General features: G+C 44.6%; 1 protein-coding gene across 2 annotated transcripts in view; it reads left to right on the top strand.

Moving 5' to 3' along the window:
• The window catches only part of GEMIN5 (gem nuclear organelle associated protein 5), a 47633-nt gene extending 38531 nt beyond the window's left edge, over positions 1–9102 (top strand). For both annotated transcript variants that reach the window (XM_060198037.1, XM_007534384.3), the window contains exons 22-28: positions 1899–2018; positions 2409–2619; positions 4235–4489; positions 5269–5431; positions 5932–6409; positions 8049–8145; positions 8547–9102. In XM_060198037.1, coding sequence (XP_060054020.1) covers positions 1899–2018; positions 2409–2619; positions 4235–4489; positions 5269–5431; positions 5932–6409; positions 8049–8145; positions 8547–8714 — 1492 coding nt within the window. In that variant the 3' untranslated portion in view covers positions 8715–9102. The remainder of the gene's footprint in view (positions 1–1898; positions 2019–2408; positions 2620–4234; positions 4490–5268; positions 5432–5931; positions 6410–8048; positions 8146–8546) is intronic.
• The last annotated feature ends 7918 nt before the right edge of the window (positions 9103–17020 follow it).

The raw sequence follows: 17020 nt of genomic DNA, 5'->3' as shown, positions 1-17020 counted from the left end.
GCCTGCACCATGAATCCTCTGCCCCTAGAGGTCATTTTTTCCCCCCTTTGTTGCCCTTGTTGTTATAGCCTTGTTGTGGTTACTATTGTTGAAACGTCACTCGTTGTTGGATAGGACAGAGAGAAATCAAGAGAGATGGGGAAAACAGAGGGGGAGAGAAAGATAAGACACCTGCAGACCTGATTCACCATTTGTGAAGCGACTCCCCTGCAGGTGGGGAGCCGGGGGCTCGAACCAGGATCCTTTCGCCGGCCCTTGCACTTTGCACCACGTGCACTTAAACCGCTGTGCTACCGCCTGACCCCCCTGTTGCTTGTTTTCTATGAAGCAACAAGGTAACTTAATCTTTCATAAAAATACATCTGTCGGGAGTCGGGCAGTAACACAGTGGTTAAGCGCACGTGGCACAAAGCGCAAGGATCAGTGTAAGGATCCCGGTTTGAGCCCCTGGCTCCCCACCTGCAGGGAAGTCGCTTCACAGGCAGTGAAGCAGGTCTGCAGGTGTCTATCTTCCTCTCCCCCTCTCTGTCTTCCCCTCCTCTCTCCATGTCTCTCTGTCCTATCCAACAACAACATCAATAATAACTACAACAATAAAACAACAAGGGCAACAAAAGGCAATAAATAAATGTTAAAAAAATATTTAGGGAGTCGGTGGTAGCGCAGGGGGTTAAGTGCAGGTGGCGCAAAGACTGGCATAAAGATCCAATTTGAGCCCCCAGCTCCCCACTTGCAGGGAAGTCACTTCACAGGTGGTGAAGCAGGTCTGCAGGTGTCTGTCTTTCTCTCCCCCTCTCCGTCTTCCCCTCTTCTCCATTTCTCTCTGTCCTATCCAACAATGATGACATCAATAACTACAACAGTAAAACAAGGGCAACAAAAGGGAATAAATGAATATTTTTTAAAATCTTTTTTTAAAAAAAATACATCTGTCTGGTAGCCCATGAGAAATAGCCAACTATTTGTTCTTTCAAGGAAAATATGAGGTTTTGGGCCATGAAGTGACACATCTGGTAGTATGCACAGGTTACCATGCCCAAGGTCTTGCATTCAAACCCCTGGGCCCTGCGTGCAGGGGCAAGCTTCAAGAGCAGTGGAACAGTGCTGTAGGTTATTCTATCTCACCAAGTCTCTGCAGTAACCCTGGTGGCATAAAAAAAGTAGAAAAGAATGAGGTTTCACAGGAGAAAAAGCAGCTAACTCAGCTTAGAATTAACAAATCCTATACAGATTTTTCCTGAGACACTGTTACACTGAGGGAGTGCACAGAGCATTCCTCTTGACTTAGTTGAATTTTGGAAAAACACGGGATTGAAGGGTTTAGTAAAAGTGATCGTTTTTACTACTTCATAAAGGATATGTGCCTTCGTTTGTCCTCCATTGTCAGCACCCTGCCTTCCATCATTAGTTTATGTCGCACATAGATCATCTCTGAGCATCTCTGTGAAAATGGTTTTTTTATTATTATTTTTTTTTATTATCTTAATTTATTAGATAGAGACAGTCAGAAATTGAGAGGTGAGAGAGAGACACCTGCAGTCCTGCTTCACCACTTGCAAAGCTTTCCCCCTGCAGTGGGGACTGGGGGATTGAATCCCGGTCCTTGTGTACTATAACATATGCCAGGTGCACCACCACCTGGCCCCTGTGAAAATGGTTTTTGACCTCATGAGTCCTCTCAGAGTGTTTGGAAGAAGGGGTCCCCAGAATCCACAGATCACACTTAAAATTGCTGCCATAGGTGAAGAGTTGAGCACCACAACCTGTGTTAACCTCCGAGCAATGCAGGATTACAGTTTGCTACAGGAGCCAGAACAGAATAAAAGGGACATACCATCTTAAAGCTGCTCAAGCCGCTCACAGGAGCTTTTCCATCTCACTTGTTTGTCCTCTTCTAGGGAGGCTATTGCAATTGCCAAGGCCCGGCTGCGCCCCGAGGACCCAATCTTGAAGGACCTGTACCTCAGCTGGGGAGCTGTCCTCGAAAAAGACGGCCACTATGCCGTTGCAGCCAAGTGGTGAGCCTGAGGGGTTTGGGGTGGTCTAACACAGAAGAGCAGAACCAGGGTCACAGCAGTAAGTTAAAAGCTCCAGTACAGTGGTGAGAACTCACCATGCAGCTGTGTACCAGACCTGAAGGCCTCCCAATTTGCTGTTACTGTAAATCTCTGTGACTAGGCAAGAAGCCTCAGCAATAGACTGGGGGTATGCCTTGGTTTTTGGTCAGGAAACTGAAGGCTCACTATTCTGGTATGATGCTGTCTCAGTGCTGACAACCTTCACAGGAACAGCCAGGACAGCGAGACACCAGAGGCCCTGGAGAACACAAGGCTGCAAGAAATGATTTTGCCTCTTGCAGGACAGGAGCAACATGTTTATGATGCTTTATGATTTCATTTGTATTGTAGCTACTTAGGTGCCACTTCTGCTTATGATGCAGCCAAAGTCTTGGCGAAAAAGGGGGATGCAGCGTCACTTAGAACAGCTGCGGAGCTGGCTTCTATCATGGGAGAGGACGAGCTGTCTGCTTCCCTGGCTCTCAGGTGTGCCCAAGAGCTGCTGCTGGCCAGGAACTGGGTGGGGGCCCAGGAAGCCCTGAGGCTCCATGCAAGTCTGAAGGTCAGTCTGTTACTGTACTCCAGAGGTTTAAGGGAAGGGCCTCACATCCTTGTCTGGTGAGTTCCATGTAAACAGTCTAGGCACGCCAGCAATCCAGATTGCTCAGGTCTCCTTGGGCATGCTAGGAAGAGCACTTTCCTCTTCATACCAGGGCTTGTCTGTTAGCAGATCCAGAGTACAGACCCCAGTTTGTCTTTAATGAGACCTCGGCTGAGGGAATTGGACTTCATCAGTGTCACCAGCAGTGTTTGAGGAGCTGGAACATTAGCTCAACCTGCACTGCCACGTGCACAGCCCAGGTTCAAGCCCCAATCCACACAGAAGGAAACTTCGGTGCTCTGCTATTTCCCCCTTTCCTGTCTCTGTGAGTCTCTGTTTCCAACAACAAAATTAAAATGAAGAGCCCGACTTTGAAGATGGGTAAAGATCAACCCAACACAGAAACAGCGGTGCTTTGCCTGTGGCACCATCTTCTACATTAGTGTCACTTAGCGTGTTATTTATAAAAAGACAGAGTGTAGAAAGATTTTTATTTATCCTTCCCCCATCATTACTTAACATTGTGTTGTGTCTGAAACATCATCCTTACCAAAGCAAGAAAATTTCTGAAGGATACTGCCATTCCAATAAGGTTTACTGGGGATAGGGGTTAGGTTGGAAAAGACCTGTTCCCAGATGTTGGATAGTATGCCAGCTCCCCCTGGCTTCTGCTTAACCATATGCCTATATAGGGATAGATTTAATCCCATTCAAAGCTTTGGTCTATTTACATAAATCACTTTTACATTTACATAAAGCACTCCAGGGCATTGGTGGTTCAGTGATAGGATTCTCGCCTGCTCTGCCCCCTCCTTGTCACACTCTGATTTTCACTAGTCACTTTTCTCTCCACCCTCTCTATGTCACATCCTGTTTCCACCCTACTTGGCAAGTATATATAAAGCCAGCATTGTGAGTTTTAGGGTACTTGAGTTTAGCTTAGCTCGGCTTAGATTGGGCTGCATCCTGAATGAATAAAGAGATACTGCCTATAGCTCAACCATGAGTCCCTGGTCATCTGTTACCCGCCCGTGAAGCCAGCCCGGCGAAAACAACATAGCCCGTCGAAAACAACACCAGACTTATCTTATAAGGGTATAGAAGGGTCCAGGCAGCTGAAGACTTTGGGCCTTCTGCAGCCTTCTTCCAGTTGACTCCTAGTAGTCCTCTGGACAGGGCCCCACCCCTGCTCCCACCCTGTGATTTGCTTCGCTGTCTGTTCCTGACCCTGGCCACTGTGGCTTTGCTCCTATATATTCCTGAATCCAAATCTGAGCAGGAAGGAATCAGGTGAGCTGAGTACATCTCTCCTTAGTCTGAGGCCCCTGGCCTGTATGTGATTTTCGGAGTAGTGGGGAGGTAGATGTTGAGGTTTCGGGTTATCGGAATGGTTGCTTGGGCTCCAAAACCTACAGGCATGAATCCCTCATAGGCATCTAGGAGCATGGTCATTAGAACATATCTTTTCCCTTATTACATGTGACATGTGGATTGTTGCAGGTACAAAGGGAGATCTTTAGGAAACTGGGAATGATGCAGATGCCTCAGGTAACGGTTCTTTGTTATTGGGTTCCAGGGTCAGAGACTGGTGTTTTGCCTCCTTGAACTACTATCCAAGCACCTGGAGGAAAGGCAGATTCCAGAAAGCAAGAGTTCCTGCTCCTCTTATAATACTTGGGCCATGGGCACTGAAGGGCCTTTTGTGGAGAGGGTGACGGCATTGTGGAGAGATACTTTTGGCCTTGACACCCCTGAGCAGTGCCGGGCAGCATCTCAGCAGCTGCACCACATCAAATACCCATCAGCTACCAGCAACACTCCCTCCAAACAGGTACTCACCCATATCAGCACTGATGGTACTCTGATCATTTAGTGGGAAGACTTCCTCAGTCCATGCATGATCCAAAGAGGAAGCAGGCAGACCAACCAGTCTGCATGTAAGAAAAAAACTAAGGCAAGCCCAGGCCACCTGGAAATGTTCTCCCTGATTATCAAGGCCCTCATGTTTACTTGAGCAGTTGTTTGTAAAGTTTATCCATGTTGATGCATATGTATCAAAATCAGCTTGGTTCACTGTAACAGCTCAATTTAGCCACTTTGCTTTTGCCAGTGAAGGGAATCCCAAAAGCATTATGACAATGAAGGAACCAAGACTTGTTAAAACTACATAATCTGTCACTCCACTTATCTGAATTCTTACAAAGACTTAATACTATTGATAAAATGCATATCTGTAGCTACCAGGGAGTGTAGAGAGGGAGGTGGCTGCAAAGAGACACAAGGGACTGACCATGATGGATAGTTCTGCCTTCACTGTGGTGGTAATTATAGCATCTTGATTTTATATATGTCAAACATTTATATACTCTATGTTGGTTTATTTATTTTTACTTCCGGAAATGCAGTTTAATTAAATACAAATATCAAAGTACTTTCTTAGCATGAAGAGACTTTAGTAACAAACAAGGCTGTGGCTATGCCCAGAGCTAGATGTGAATGTAGTCTGGGTGATGGTTGGGGTGGAGTGTCATACAAGGGTGCCTGATAGGTATGGTCTAGGGCTCAGCAGGAGAGAGGACCGTGTCTAACAGACTCTGGTTTACCCTCCAGCTCCTGCTTCATATCTGCCATGACCTAACGCTGGCATTGCTGAGCCAGCAAGCAGCCTCCTGGGATGGGGCTGTGGAGGCACTGCTCCGGGCTGTGGTCCGGAGCCACGATGCAGGAAACTTCACCATCATGCAGGAAGTCTACGCCACCTTTCTTCCTGAGGGTGAGCTGCCCCCACTTCCACAAGATTGTCCCACAGCGGTGGGACACCTAGAGTACACAGGCTACTCTGGGACAGGACAGGCCAGCTGGCACTTAGCAGACAGCTTGAGTTCTCTTCTTGTACTCCTGAGAGGCCGCAGAATGAAGAGCAGTTCCCCGGGACCTTGCCCCACCCACCCACCTGCACAGAAAGGGCATGTGCTACACATAGGCTACAGCATCTTGAGCTGCCTTATTAGCCCCTAGACTGAACCCCTGCGGCTCTCACAGGCAGAAGGAATTGTTTCTCCTTTCTGTCTGGAGAGACTCCTTGCCTGCAGCAACAAGAGTTTTGTCAGGAACCATCTAGCTCAGGTTGGCTGAAGGCATGTGATCCCTTGGGCCACAGCTATCCTTTTTCTTGAGGTCTGCCTTTGGGTGACAGGAGATAGCAGTCTTGGAGAAGAAAGCCAAACTTCTGGCAGATAAAGGCTCAACTCTTAAGTTTTTTTTTCTTCTTAGGCTGTGACTGTCTCAGAAATAAGCTGAGTGACCATCAGACCCCTGCCACAGCAGCTCTCCAAAGTCTGGAGGCCTTCTTTCTTTATGGACGCCTGTATGAACTCTGGTGGTCTCTCTCTGGGGCTGCCCCCATAAGGACACCCACTGTTGAGCAGAGTCAGCAGGTGGACAGCACCTGCCCTGAGCAAGCTGAGCCTGACGCTGCTACTCTGCCAGAACCAGGCTGCCCTGTAGGGTCCACTGCCACACTCACAGGGGAAAGCCAGCAGGAATTGAGCGCCTGTCAGCAGCTCCTTTCAGAAACACACGCCAGTCTCCAAGACTCAAAAAGAACTGTTGCCGAGGTCCAGGAGACCTTGGCAGAAATGATCCGTCAGCATCAAAAGAGTCAGCTTTGCAAGTCCACAGCAAATGGTCCAGATGAGAATGACCCTGGGCTGGAAGCAGAACGGCATCCCTGCAGTGCTCAGGACCAAAAGTAAGACCCAGTTAGTAGAGAGGGATGGGAAGTACAGTCCTTAGTGCCCTGCACTGAGTGACCTCAGTGAATCCGTCTGAGCTTTAATCCTTTCATTGGTAAATGGGACCAGCTGTTTTTAGTTAGCATGAAAATATGTGTATATATAATTACTGGTGACAGAACAATAAAATCCCGCCTTTGGGCAGTCGTGTGGTAGCACAGCAGGTTAAACACAAGTGGCGCAAAATGCAAGGACCAGCGTAAGGATCCAGGTTTGAGCCCCCGGCTTCCCACCTGTAGGGGAGTCGCTTCACAAACGGTGAAGCAGGCCTGCAGGTATCTATCTTTCTGCCTCTCTGTCTTCCTCTCACTCTACATTTCTTTCTGTCCTATGCAACAATGGTGACATCAATAATAAGAATAACTACAACAACAATGAAAAAAGGGAACACAAGGGAAAGTATTTTTAAAAAATTTTTTTAATCCAGCCTTCATACAATAAGTAACCTCCCCCCAAAAAAAGTCATTTAAAATGACAAAGTTGCATTAATGAAAAATGGTTTTCTTGGGCGGAGGGTAGATAGCATAATGGTTATGCAAACAGACTCTCATGCCTGAGGCTCCAAAGTCCCAGGTTCAGTCTCCCACACCACTATAAGCCAGAGCTTAACAGTGCTCTGGTAAAAAAAAAATGAAAAATGGTTTTCTTTTATTATTTATTTTTTGGTTATCTTTATTTGTTGGATAGAGACAGCCAGAAAATGTGGGTTTGTTTGACAGCCCACTACCATTCCCCAGAGAAGGCTAGGCTTTCTGAATTTGGCTATAGATTGAATCCCCTAAAGGACCTAATTTTTTTTCCTTTTGCCTCAGGGTTATTGCTGGCGCTTGGTTCCCGCACCACAAATCCATTGCTCCTGGAGGCCATTTTTTCCCATTTTTTGTTGTCCTTGTTACTGACATTGTCATTGTTGCTGGATAGGACAGAAGGGGGGAGAGAAAGACACCTGCATACCTGCTTTACTGCTTGTGAAGCAATCCAACTGCAGGTGGGGAGCTGGGGGCTTGATCCAGGACCCTTACTGTGGTCCTTGTGCTTAACCCCATGCACTACCACCTGGCCCCCAGGACCTAAATTTTAACTGAAACTGTATAAGACTAGGGATTTGGAACACAGTAAGGAACAAAATTTGCATCACAGTTAAGTTCCCTTCTCTTGACCTTTCATGACTTAAAATGGGAGCCAGAAATTCTTATTTATAGGGTAAAGAGTTAAAAATTGCTGCCAAGGAGATGGTGCAGTAGATAAAGTGTTGGACTCCAGAATAAAGCCCTAAATTCAGTCACTAGCATCACATATGCCAGTGATGTCGGGTTCTTTCTCATAAATGAAAGTCTTTTTTTTTTTTCTAAATAGACTTTCTGTATTTCTACTTATTTATTGGATAGAGATAGATAAATGGGGGGTGGGGAGGCACCTGCAGCACTGCTTCACTGCATGTGAAGTTTTCCCCCTGCAGATGGGGATTGGGGGCTTAAACCTGGATCCTTGCACATTGTGCACTGAACCATGTGCATGAATAAGTAAGTCTTAGAAAGAAAAAAAAAATCACTCAGAATTCAAAATATGACTTACATTTTCTCTTTTTTTTACTAGTAAAGGGGGAACATTCAAAGCAGTTACTCTGCCTGAATTAACCAAAAGGCTTACAGAGGCAAATGAGAGAATTGCTAAGTTTCCTGAGAGTATTAAGGTAAGATTTATGGCAGTTCATTTGGCAAAACATTTAACAGTATCATGTTCTTAAAGGTGTCATCATTTATGTCTCTGTTTAGTTTCTGAAATCATTACACTTTTCTCTTTGCTGAGAATTTTAGGATCCACTTAAGTAGGTGACATGTAGTTGGTAGCTTCCAGACAGAGAGATATATTTGGGTGTAGCCCTAGAAGCAGTAATAGAAACACTGTTTTCTAGTAAACTAGGGCTCCTGAATAAGATAGTATACTTTGAGAAGAACAATAGCTGGCATGAGAGAGAAGCAGTTCCTGCATGCCAGACGAATGTCAGTGGATGAGACTTGGGGCTACTCAGGGCCTTTTCTGTGCAAGGGTTTCTAACTTTACTGAGTGCCTCCTTGCTCCATCCTCTTTCAGGCCTGGCCTTTCCCAGATGTGCTGGAATGCTGCCTCGTCCTGCTTCACATTGGAGCTCAGTGCCCTGGCTACATGACCCAGGAGATGCAGCAGCAGGCCCAAGAGCTCCTCCAGAAATACAGCAGCTCAGAAATTTACAAAAGACACTGCCAGAGCCTCTCCAGATGAACCTTCAAGGAACTTTAAGAAAGTGTGCCAGATTCAACATGCTTGACACCTTTCACCTCTACCGTTCACTCTGCTCCTCAGTGTTTCTGCAGTGACCTAAATCGTACAAATGTGGGTCAAATTTGCAACAGCTTTACCCTGAAACAAAACAGAATTGAGCTCTGACCTTAGTCACGGCTTCGTACTAGAGGAAGATCATGAAAAGCCAGCAATAGCAAGTCAGAACTAATGCCTGCAGAGTGATTGTGGTCATCTCTAAAGCCTTATGTAGGTTTCATCTAAAGAGGAAAAACTGTTAATCACCTGAAGTGTTATGTTCTTAAACACAAGCTACCTTATGTTTAAACTCTCAACCATAAACATGTCATTCTTTGATAGAACCACTGCATTTTATGACTCTTCATCTTTTTTTTTTCCCCATTATTAACCTGGGCTTTCCCATCTCTTTGAAAAACTAAAATCTGAATATGAAGTAGGCTTTACCTATTGTTGACTCCACCTCCCACCTGAACTTCAGGTTGACATTTATTTTTTTCTGTTATTATTCTGTCATGTAATAGTTATTTGGACATATTAGTTAATGAAGCTTTAGAATAACAACTAACATGTATCTTATCCCCTTTGATTTTACAGAAAATGATCGATGGTGATAGCTCAGGAAGAAACTACTGTTTAGTGGCTCTTAGTCCAGTTTTAGAAGGGCCCTTTGAGAATTAGAATAAAGCCACAGATGCTCTTTAAAAGAGGAATTGTCTTTTTTTTTTTTTTTGCATGTGTAACTTCTGGATCCTCAGACTCACAACAGGGACCCTACAAATTCATATTCTTTTTGTTTCTTCAGTGAAGAGCATGTCTGGCCTGTTTTCCTCTTTGGTCATCTAGATGGGAGAACAGTTCAGGAACAAATGTTTCTGTAATAGCACAATGGCTAAAACAAAAATCTGAGTCTGAGGTGGAGTTAGGAGGGAACACTCCCCAACAACTGAACTGTTTCCTCGAGGTTCACAGTGAAGGCTTTTCTGCTTGACTGCTCTGTTTTTCGGATACTTCCTAGAATTAGGGTTGTTGTGGGCAGCAGGAAATAAAGTCACTATCAGGAGGGGGCAAGGCACATTTGGTTATCAAGCACAAGGACCTGGGTTTGAGCCCCTGCTCTACCTTCAGAGGAGATGTTTCATGAGCTGTGAAGCAGGTCTGTAGCTGTCTGTCTTTCTCTCCCTCTATTCCCCCCTCCTCAGTTTCTCTGTCCTATCTAATAAAAAATAGAAAAAGAGGCAGTGGGCCACTGGAAGTGAACATTTGATTTGTAATGCCCCAATAATAACCCTGGTGGCCATCAAAAAAAAAGGAAAAATAAAGTCAGTCACTACCAGGACACTCTGAGAAGGGAAGTTTACAAAACAACTTTCAAACATAGCTCTTGTTTTTTTTTTTAAACTTTGCTTTACAACCAAGACAATGCTAGTGATTGGAGAGGTGACTCAGCTTGGATGAGGCAGACCATGGGATGTGATCCCTGCCAGTACATCTGCCAGAGCAGAGTAGCACTTTGGTATCTCAAATAATCACATACATATGTACATATATTTCCTTTTTTTTTTTTTGCCTCCAGGGTTATTATTGGGGCTCGGTTCCTGCTACGAATCCACTGCTCCTAGAGGCTTTTTTTTTTTTCCATTTTGTTGTCCTTGTTTTATCATTGTTGTGGTTATTGTTGTTATTGATATCATTGTTGGATAGGACAGAGAGAAATGGAGAGAGGAGGGGGAGAGAAAGACGGACACCTGCAGACCTGCATCACTGCCTATGAAACAACTTCCCTGCAGGTGGGGAGCTGGGGGCTCAAACCAGATCCTTACACCGGTCCTTGTGCTTTGTGCCATGTGTGTTTAACCCACTGCGCTACCGCCCAGCCCCCAGCCAAGCACTTCTTAACTCATGGTGGTGCTGCGGATTGACTCTGGAAAGACTAGTTAGAATACTAAACTCACTCCACCTGCAAGGGGAAAGCTTTGTGAATGGTGAAGCAGGGTTGCAGGTGTTTCTCTGTCTCCCTCTATATCGCTTCCTACCCTCTCAATTTCTGGCTGTCTATCCAATAAAGAAATAATAATTTAAAAAATGTTAATGGAAAAAAAACTAAACTCAAAAAAAGGAATATTAGTTCTTTACAAAAAGATATAAAATAGACATGGTTATAGTTCTATAATCTTTATCAAAACATGTTCTACTTTCAAAGGTGATATTTATTCTCTCCCACTTGTATAAGGAAGAATACTATTCAACTAGAAATTTTAAACTTCAGAGTTTACCAAAATTATTACTTATGGGTGGAGAAACCCTGCAGACTGTTAGTTGAGAACAAGAATTACTATTTGATAAGTAAGCAGTAGATAATAAATCATGACTCCATTTCCTCTCAGGTTTCCAGTACTATTTAATGTACTCAAGCTAATCTCCCTAATTATCAGAACCACAGAGAGCCTTCCTGAGTGGATAGGATGTATCACTAAGATATTAAAGAATTTGTGGCCCAGGAGGTGGTGCAGTGGATAAAGCATTGGACTCTCAAGCATGAGGTCCTGAGTTTGATCCCCAGCAGCACATGTACCAGAGTGATGCCTGGTTCTTTCCTCCTATATTTCCCAGTAATAAATAAATAAAATAATTTTTAAGAAAAGAAATTAAAGAATTCAGTTTGGTCCTCTGCCCACTGAACAGACTATCCAAAGCAAACCCATCCTGTTACTCACTTCCCAATACATCTCTCAATCTGCCTCCCCTCACCCTATTACTGTCGACTCTTCATCTACCAGTAACTATACTAAATTGCCAACCAAATCTTGCCAAGTCCCTGATCTTTATCTTGCTTTTAGTTTTCCATTGCTGGGGCAGAAAAAGTCATCTTGAATATGGTTTATATGCCCTTTGCCTGATCCAGCCCTTATTTCTTGGCCACATGTCAAGATACTACCCTTGCTTCTATGTCGGGCTGAGCTTCATTGACGGGAGACAGACGACCCTGGACTCATGGCTGAGCTGTACACAGTATCTCTTTATTCATGCAGAACGCAGCACAATCTAAGCCGAGCTAAGCTAAACTTAACACTACAACTTCAACTTACCACTACCAAAACAATGTTGTTCTTATATACTTTCCAAGTAGGGTGTAAACAGGATGTGATGTAGAGAGGGTGGAGAGAAAAGTGACTGGTGAAAATCAGGGTGTGACAAGGAGAGGGGGCGGAGCAGGCGAGAATTCTACCACTGAACCACTAATGCCCTGGAGGGAGTGTGGTGCTTTATGTAAATGTAAAAGTGATTTATGTAAATAGACCACTTTGAATGGGATCAAACCAATCCCTATACAGGCATACTGGTGCTTGGTTAAGCAGAAGCCAGGGGGAGCTGGCATACTGCCCAACATCTCCCCCTTTCTTTCTAACTACTTGCCATAGTATCAGGAGTGCGGGGCACTTTGTGAGGCAGGGAGACTGATTAAGAGGCACACCTTCTGGGGTTCTACTGTCCCTCCTTGCTCAACCTCTCTGTAGAGAGAGAGACTAACAGGATTGACACACCCCTCAAGCTCAAGCCCTTCCAAGCTCAACCACATCCTCACAACTCCCCAACATCTCCCTCACTTTATGGCCATATATAACTGGGTCAATGTCTGTAAAAGCCTTCATCTCTGTCAGGGGAATAGCAGTGTAGGGGTGAACAGAAACCTGTTGGGAAGAAAGCAGAATGATAGCGTGTAAGTGTCTTCAAAAAGAACTAGCAGAGGAATTAGGGTGGGTCAGGATCACGACAGGCCTTTGCTTCTTGTTTTTAAGGTGCTGGTTAAGTTCTATGATCACTTCCTCTATCTCTTGGACCTCAGCCTCTAGGTCCCTAAGCCTTTTGAGAGGTTGCCCTATATATCCCTTAAAAGCTGCTATGATGATCAACAGGATATAAGGTGCAGCCCCGAGAAAAATGTCCCAGATATATAAAAATTGTATACAGGAAAAAGAATGCAGAATTTGGAAAAGATTTTCCATGGTGGAGAGATCTCAGGAAAACAATAAGAAAGAAAAAAAAATCACAGTGCCTTAACACAATATTGCAGACACCCAAAAGGTGTGTACTTATCTAGGATGTCTTCTTGTAAATCTGCTGCTTATGTGTCCCTGTTCCGGGCGCCAAATGCCGGGATAACCTGAGGGTGCTTCTTCCCAAGCTAGTGCTCTCTGGGTTGGAGAGAACTCAACTGGAGCCGATCTAGGCTGCTGCGTGGGAGAGGGATCAGGAACTCGTGCCACACTAACTTTGCACTAACTTCGCAGGAGATACACTCTGGAACCCTCGGAGCCGGAAAGCAATTTCCAAGTGTCTTTAATCAGAAGAGCAGCTGTTTTTATACTCTCCAAGTAGGGTGGAAACAGGATGTGACATAGAGAGGGTGGAGCGAAAAGTGACTGGTGGAAGATCAGAGTGTGACAAGGAGAGGGGGCGGAGCAGGTGAGAATTCTACCACTAAACCACCAATGTCCTGGAGGGAAGGTGGTGCTTTATGTAAATGTAAAAGTGATTTATGTAAATAGACCACAGCTTTGAATGGGATCAAATTAATCTCATACAGACATACTGGTGTTTAAGCCGGGGGGAGCTGGCATACTATCCAACACTTCTAGATTCCAGGCACAATAGTCTCTGCTGCTGGAATCCTCCAAGTTTTGTCATTTCAGGGTTTTTGACCATCTTCCTCTGCCTAGCCTACTCTTTTTTTTTCCAAAATCTTGCTTTTTTTTTTTTAAAAAAATTATCTTTATTTATTTATTGGATAGAGACAGCCAGAAATCGAGAGGGATGGGGGGGACAGTGAGGAAGAGAGACACCTGCAGCACTGCTTTACTGCTTGTCAAGTTTTCTCCTGCAAGTGGGGGTTGGGGACTCGAACCTAGGTCCTTGCACATTGTAATGTGCACTCAACCAGGTGCACCACTACCCAGCCCCTGGCCTACTCTTAACTCACCTTAGAGCCCAGTTTATATAAACCCTTTCTCTAGAACAACCCTCAAGCTAAACATTGGTGTCATATATTACAGAATGCAGGGTGTTTCTCTCCTGCCACCAGCTTGTCACTAGGGCTCAGTGTTGTGCTTTACATTGGGTTGTTCTAGCTCTCCCCCTGCCAAGAAAATTGGTTCAGTCCTGCTAGTTTCACGGGCCCGCTTGTCCCTGCCCCAAGGAACCCCGAGAGAGTTCCAGAGTGAGAGAGTGCTTGGTGCCGCCGTGGGGGAAAGAGGCAAGAGAGTTCTTGGCGCCATGTGAGAAAGAGGCAGGAGAGTTTTGTTTGGTGATTAGTTTGTCTTAGTTTATAAATCGTTGTTCTTGAATAAAGAAATACAGCTTCCCTGCCCAGCCGTATGTCTCTGGTCGTCTCTGTTACCCGCCCGTGAAGTTAGCCCGGCCAGCTGGAGCCTCTGAATTTTAACAACAGCCCAGTGCCTGTATTATGAACCCACCATTCCTTACAGTCATTAACTTTTTTGATTAAAATAAAAAAAAAGAGGGTGGGGAGAGACACCTGCAGCACTGCTCTGCCTCTCATGGTGAAGTGTCCCCTCAGCAGGTGGAATCTAGGGACTTAAATCCAGGTCCTCACAAATGATAATATCCACACACTACAGGGTGTGCCACCACCAGGCCCTTTCTTTATAGGGTATATTTTAACAAATCAACTTTTTGACAAAATTTTGTCTAACAGGTAGGTTGCCAGATCCAAAAACAAGTATGTATTCCATGTTACATGCATAGCATTTAATAATATCTAATACTTGGTAGTGTTCAATAAACTGACTTATTAAGCAAATTAAGGGTGGTCTGGGAGGTGGCACAGTGGAGAAAGCATTGGATTCTCAAAGCATAAGATCCCAAGTTCAGTCCCTAGCATCACATGTACCAGAATGATGTCTGATTCTTTTCCCTATATTTCTTTTTTATTTTTTATTTATTTTTTTTATTTTTTAAACTTGGTCCTCTTTTCCCTTTATTTCTAATAAAATCTTTAAAAAGAAATGCAAGGGGGAGTTGGATAGCAGTGCAGCAAGTTAAGTGCAGATGGCACAAAGCACAAGGACCAGCTTAAGGATCTCGGTTCCAGCCCCCAGCTCCCTACCTGGAGGAGACTCACTTCACAGGCAGTGAAGCAGGTCTGCAGGTTATCTATCTTTCCCTGTCTTCCCCTCCTCTCACTTTGCAAGCAGTGAAGCAGGTCTGCAAGAGTCTTTCTCCCTCTTCCTATCCCTTTTCAATTTCTGTCCCAAAAAACTGGATTCGTAGTGCTGGCACTGAGCCCTATCGATAACCCTGGAGGCAAAAAACAAGAAACTAAAAGAACAGTAACTTGAACTCAAAGAGCTCTAGATAGCTCATTCACACCAGTTCTGGCTGACTAGATTATGGCTGATATTCTTTTTTTTTTTTTAAAGATTTTATTTATTAATGAGAAAGATAGGAGAAGAGAGAGAAAGAACCAGACATCACTCTAGTACATGTGCTTCCAGGGATTGAACTCAGGACCTCATGCTTGAGAGGCCGATGCTTTATCCACTGTGCCACCTCCCGGACCGCTATGGCTGATATTCAACCTTACTAGTTTAGCTGAATCATGGAATTCAAGAACATTTAGCAGTATGTGAGCATACAAGTTCTTACACTTGCACTAGTGTTCCTTCAGTTCCTCTCAACAAGTCTTCCTTCTCTTCTCCCATGCAATGTCCAGATCCCACTCAATCCTGAGTCCCTCAGCCCTTCAGAGTCTGTATACAGCTGTCATCAGTATGTCAATCAGCTTGGTGAGTCACTGCCCTCTACTGCTTCACACAAGGTTTAGTCATTATTCCCTCTTCATGGATGTGAGCACTGCAGTCAAAATCCTAGGCCAGCTCCTGTCTGATTGAAGAGTTCCATGTTTTTGTGCTCTTTGTTTTTTATTATCTAGTCTCCAAAGTTCAATAATGAGTAATCTATTTCCACATAATAGTACCTAAAGAAAAGTTCACTCTAAAGAAAGCAAAGTAAAACCCTGGGAGTCAGGCTCGGACTGGGATCCCTACGCAGCAGGTTAAGCGCAGGTGGTGCAAAGCACAAGGACCAGCGTAGGGATCCCAGTCCGAGCCCCCGGCTCCCCACCTGCAAGGGCCTTGGTCACCTCACAAGCGGTGAAGCAGGTCTGCAGGTGTCTTTCTCTCCCCCTCCCCTTTCCATTTCTTTCTGTCCTATCCAACAACATCAACAATAACTATAGCAATAAAACAGGGGTAACAAAAGGGAATACATACAAAAAAAGAAAAGCCTTTAGCCAAGTCTAGATCAGAGGTTCAGTTTGTCAGGGTCACAGAAATAGCTGTGTCGAGTGCCTGCTTGCCGTATGTGCAACGCACATTTGAGTTCAGACACACCACATGGGTATGTTAGAACACTGATGGGAGCTCTGGAAAAATGATGAATGGAAAGGAGTGGCAGGGGCGGGGGGTCAGGAGCAGAGAAATCAAGCATATATCAAATCCTAAATTCACAAAGAAAAATCCACAAACCCCACTAGTTAAACTAATCAGCTATCAGTGTGTGTATATACATACATAGACTCTTGTTTTTAAGCCTCTTTTGTTCTTTTTTATATATATATTTATTTACTCCCTTTGTTGTCCTTGTTTTACTGTTGTAGTTATTGATGTTGTAGGATAGGACAGAGAAATGGAGAGAGGAGGGGAAGACAGAGGGGGAGAGAAAGACACCTGCACACCTCCTTCACCACCTGTGAAGCGACTCCCCTGCAGGTAGGGAGCCGGGGGCTCAAACCAGGATCCTTACGCTGGTCATTGCACTTTGCACCACGTGTGCTTAACCCACTGCGCTACTGCCAAATCCCTTCTTTTTTTTTTTAATTCTATTTATTACCAGAGCACTGATTGGCTGTGGCTTATGGTGGTATAGGGGATTGAAACTAGGACTTTGGAGCCTCAGGCAGAAGAGTCTCTTGCATAACCTTTATGCTATCTACTCCTTTGGTTATTTTTTTTTTTTACCAGAGCATTGCTCAGCTCTGGCTTATGGTGATCCAGTGACCTAAAACTGGGACTTTGAAAATCTTTCTGCTTAACCACTATGCAACCTCTCCTGCTTACTAACCAACCAGAAATAAAGTAGTGACCCCAAGAAATAGAATTAAAACTTGTCTCCTAGTAAGACCCAACAATCAACAGAGGCTATCAAGTGAATATTCTACTTAAGCAGTTGCTCATTAAAAACTCTGACCA

The sequence above is a fragment of the Erinaceus europaeus genome, chromosome 9, assembly GCF_950295315.1.
Source record: "Erinaceus europaeus chromosome 9, mEriEur2.1, whole genome shotgun sequence".
NCBI lineage: Eukaryota > Metazoa > Chordata > Mammalia > Eulipotyphla > Erinaceidae > Erinaceus > Erinaceus europaeus.
This window is presented reverse-complemented; position numbering and strand designations above follow the sequence as displayed.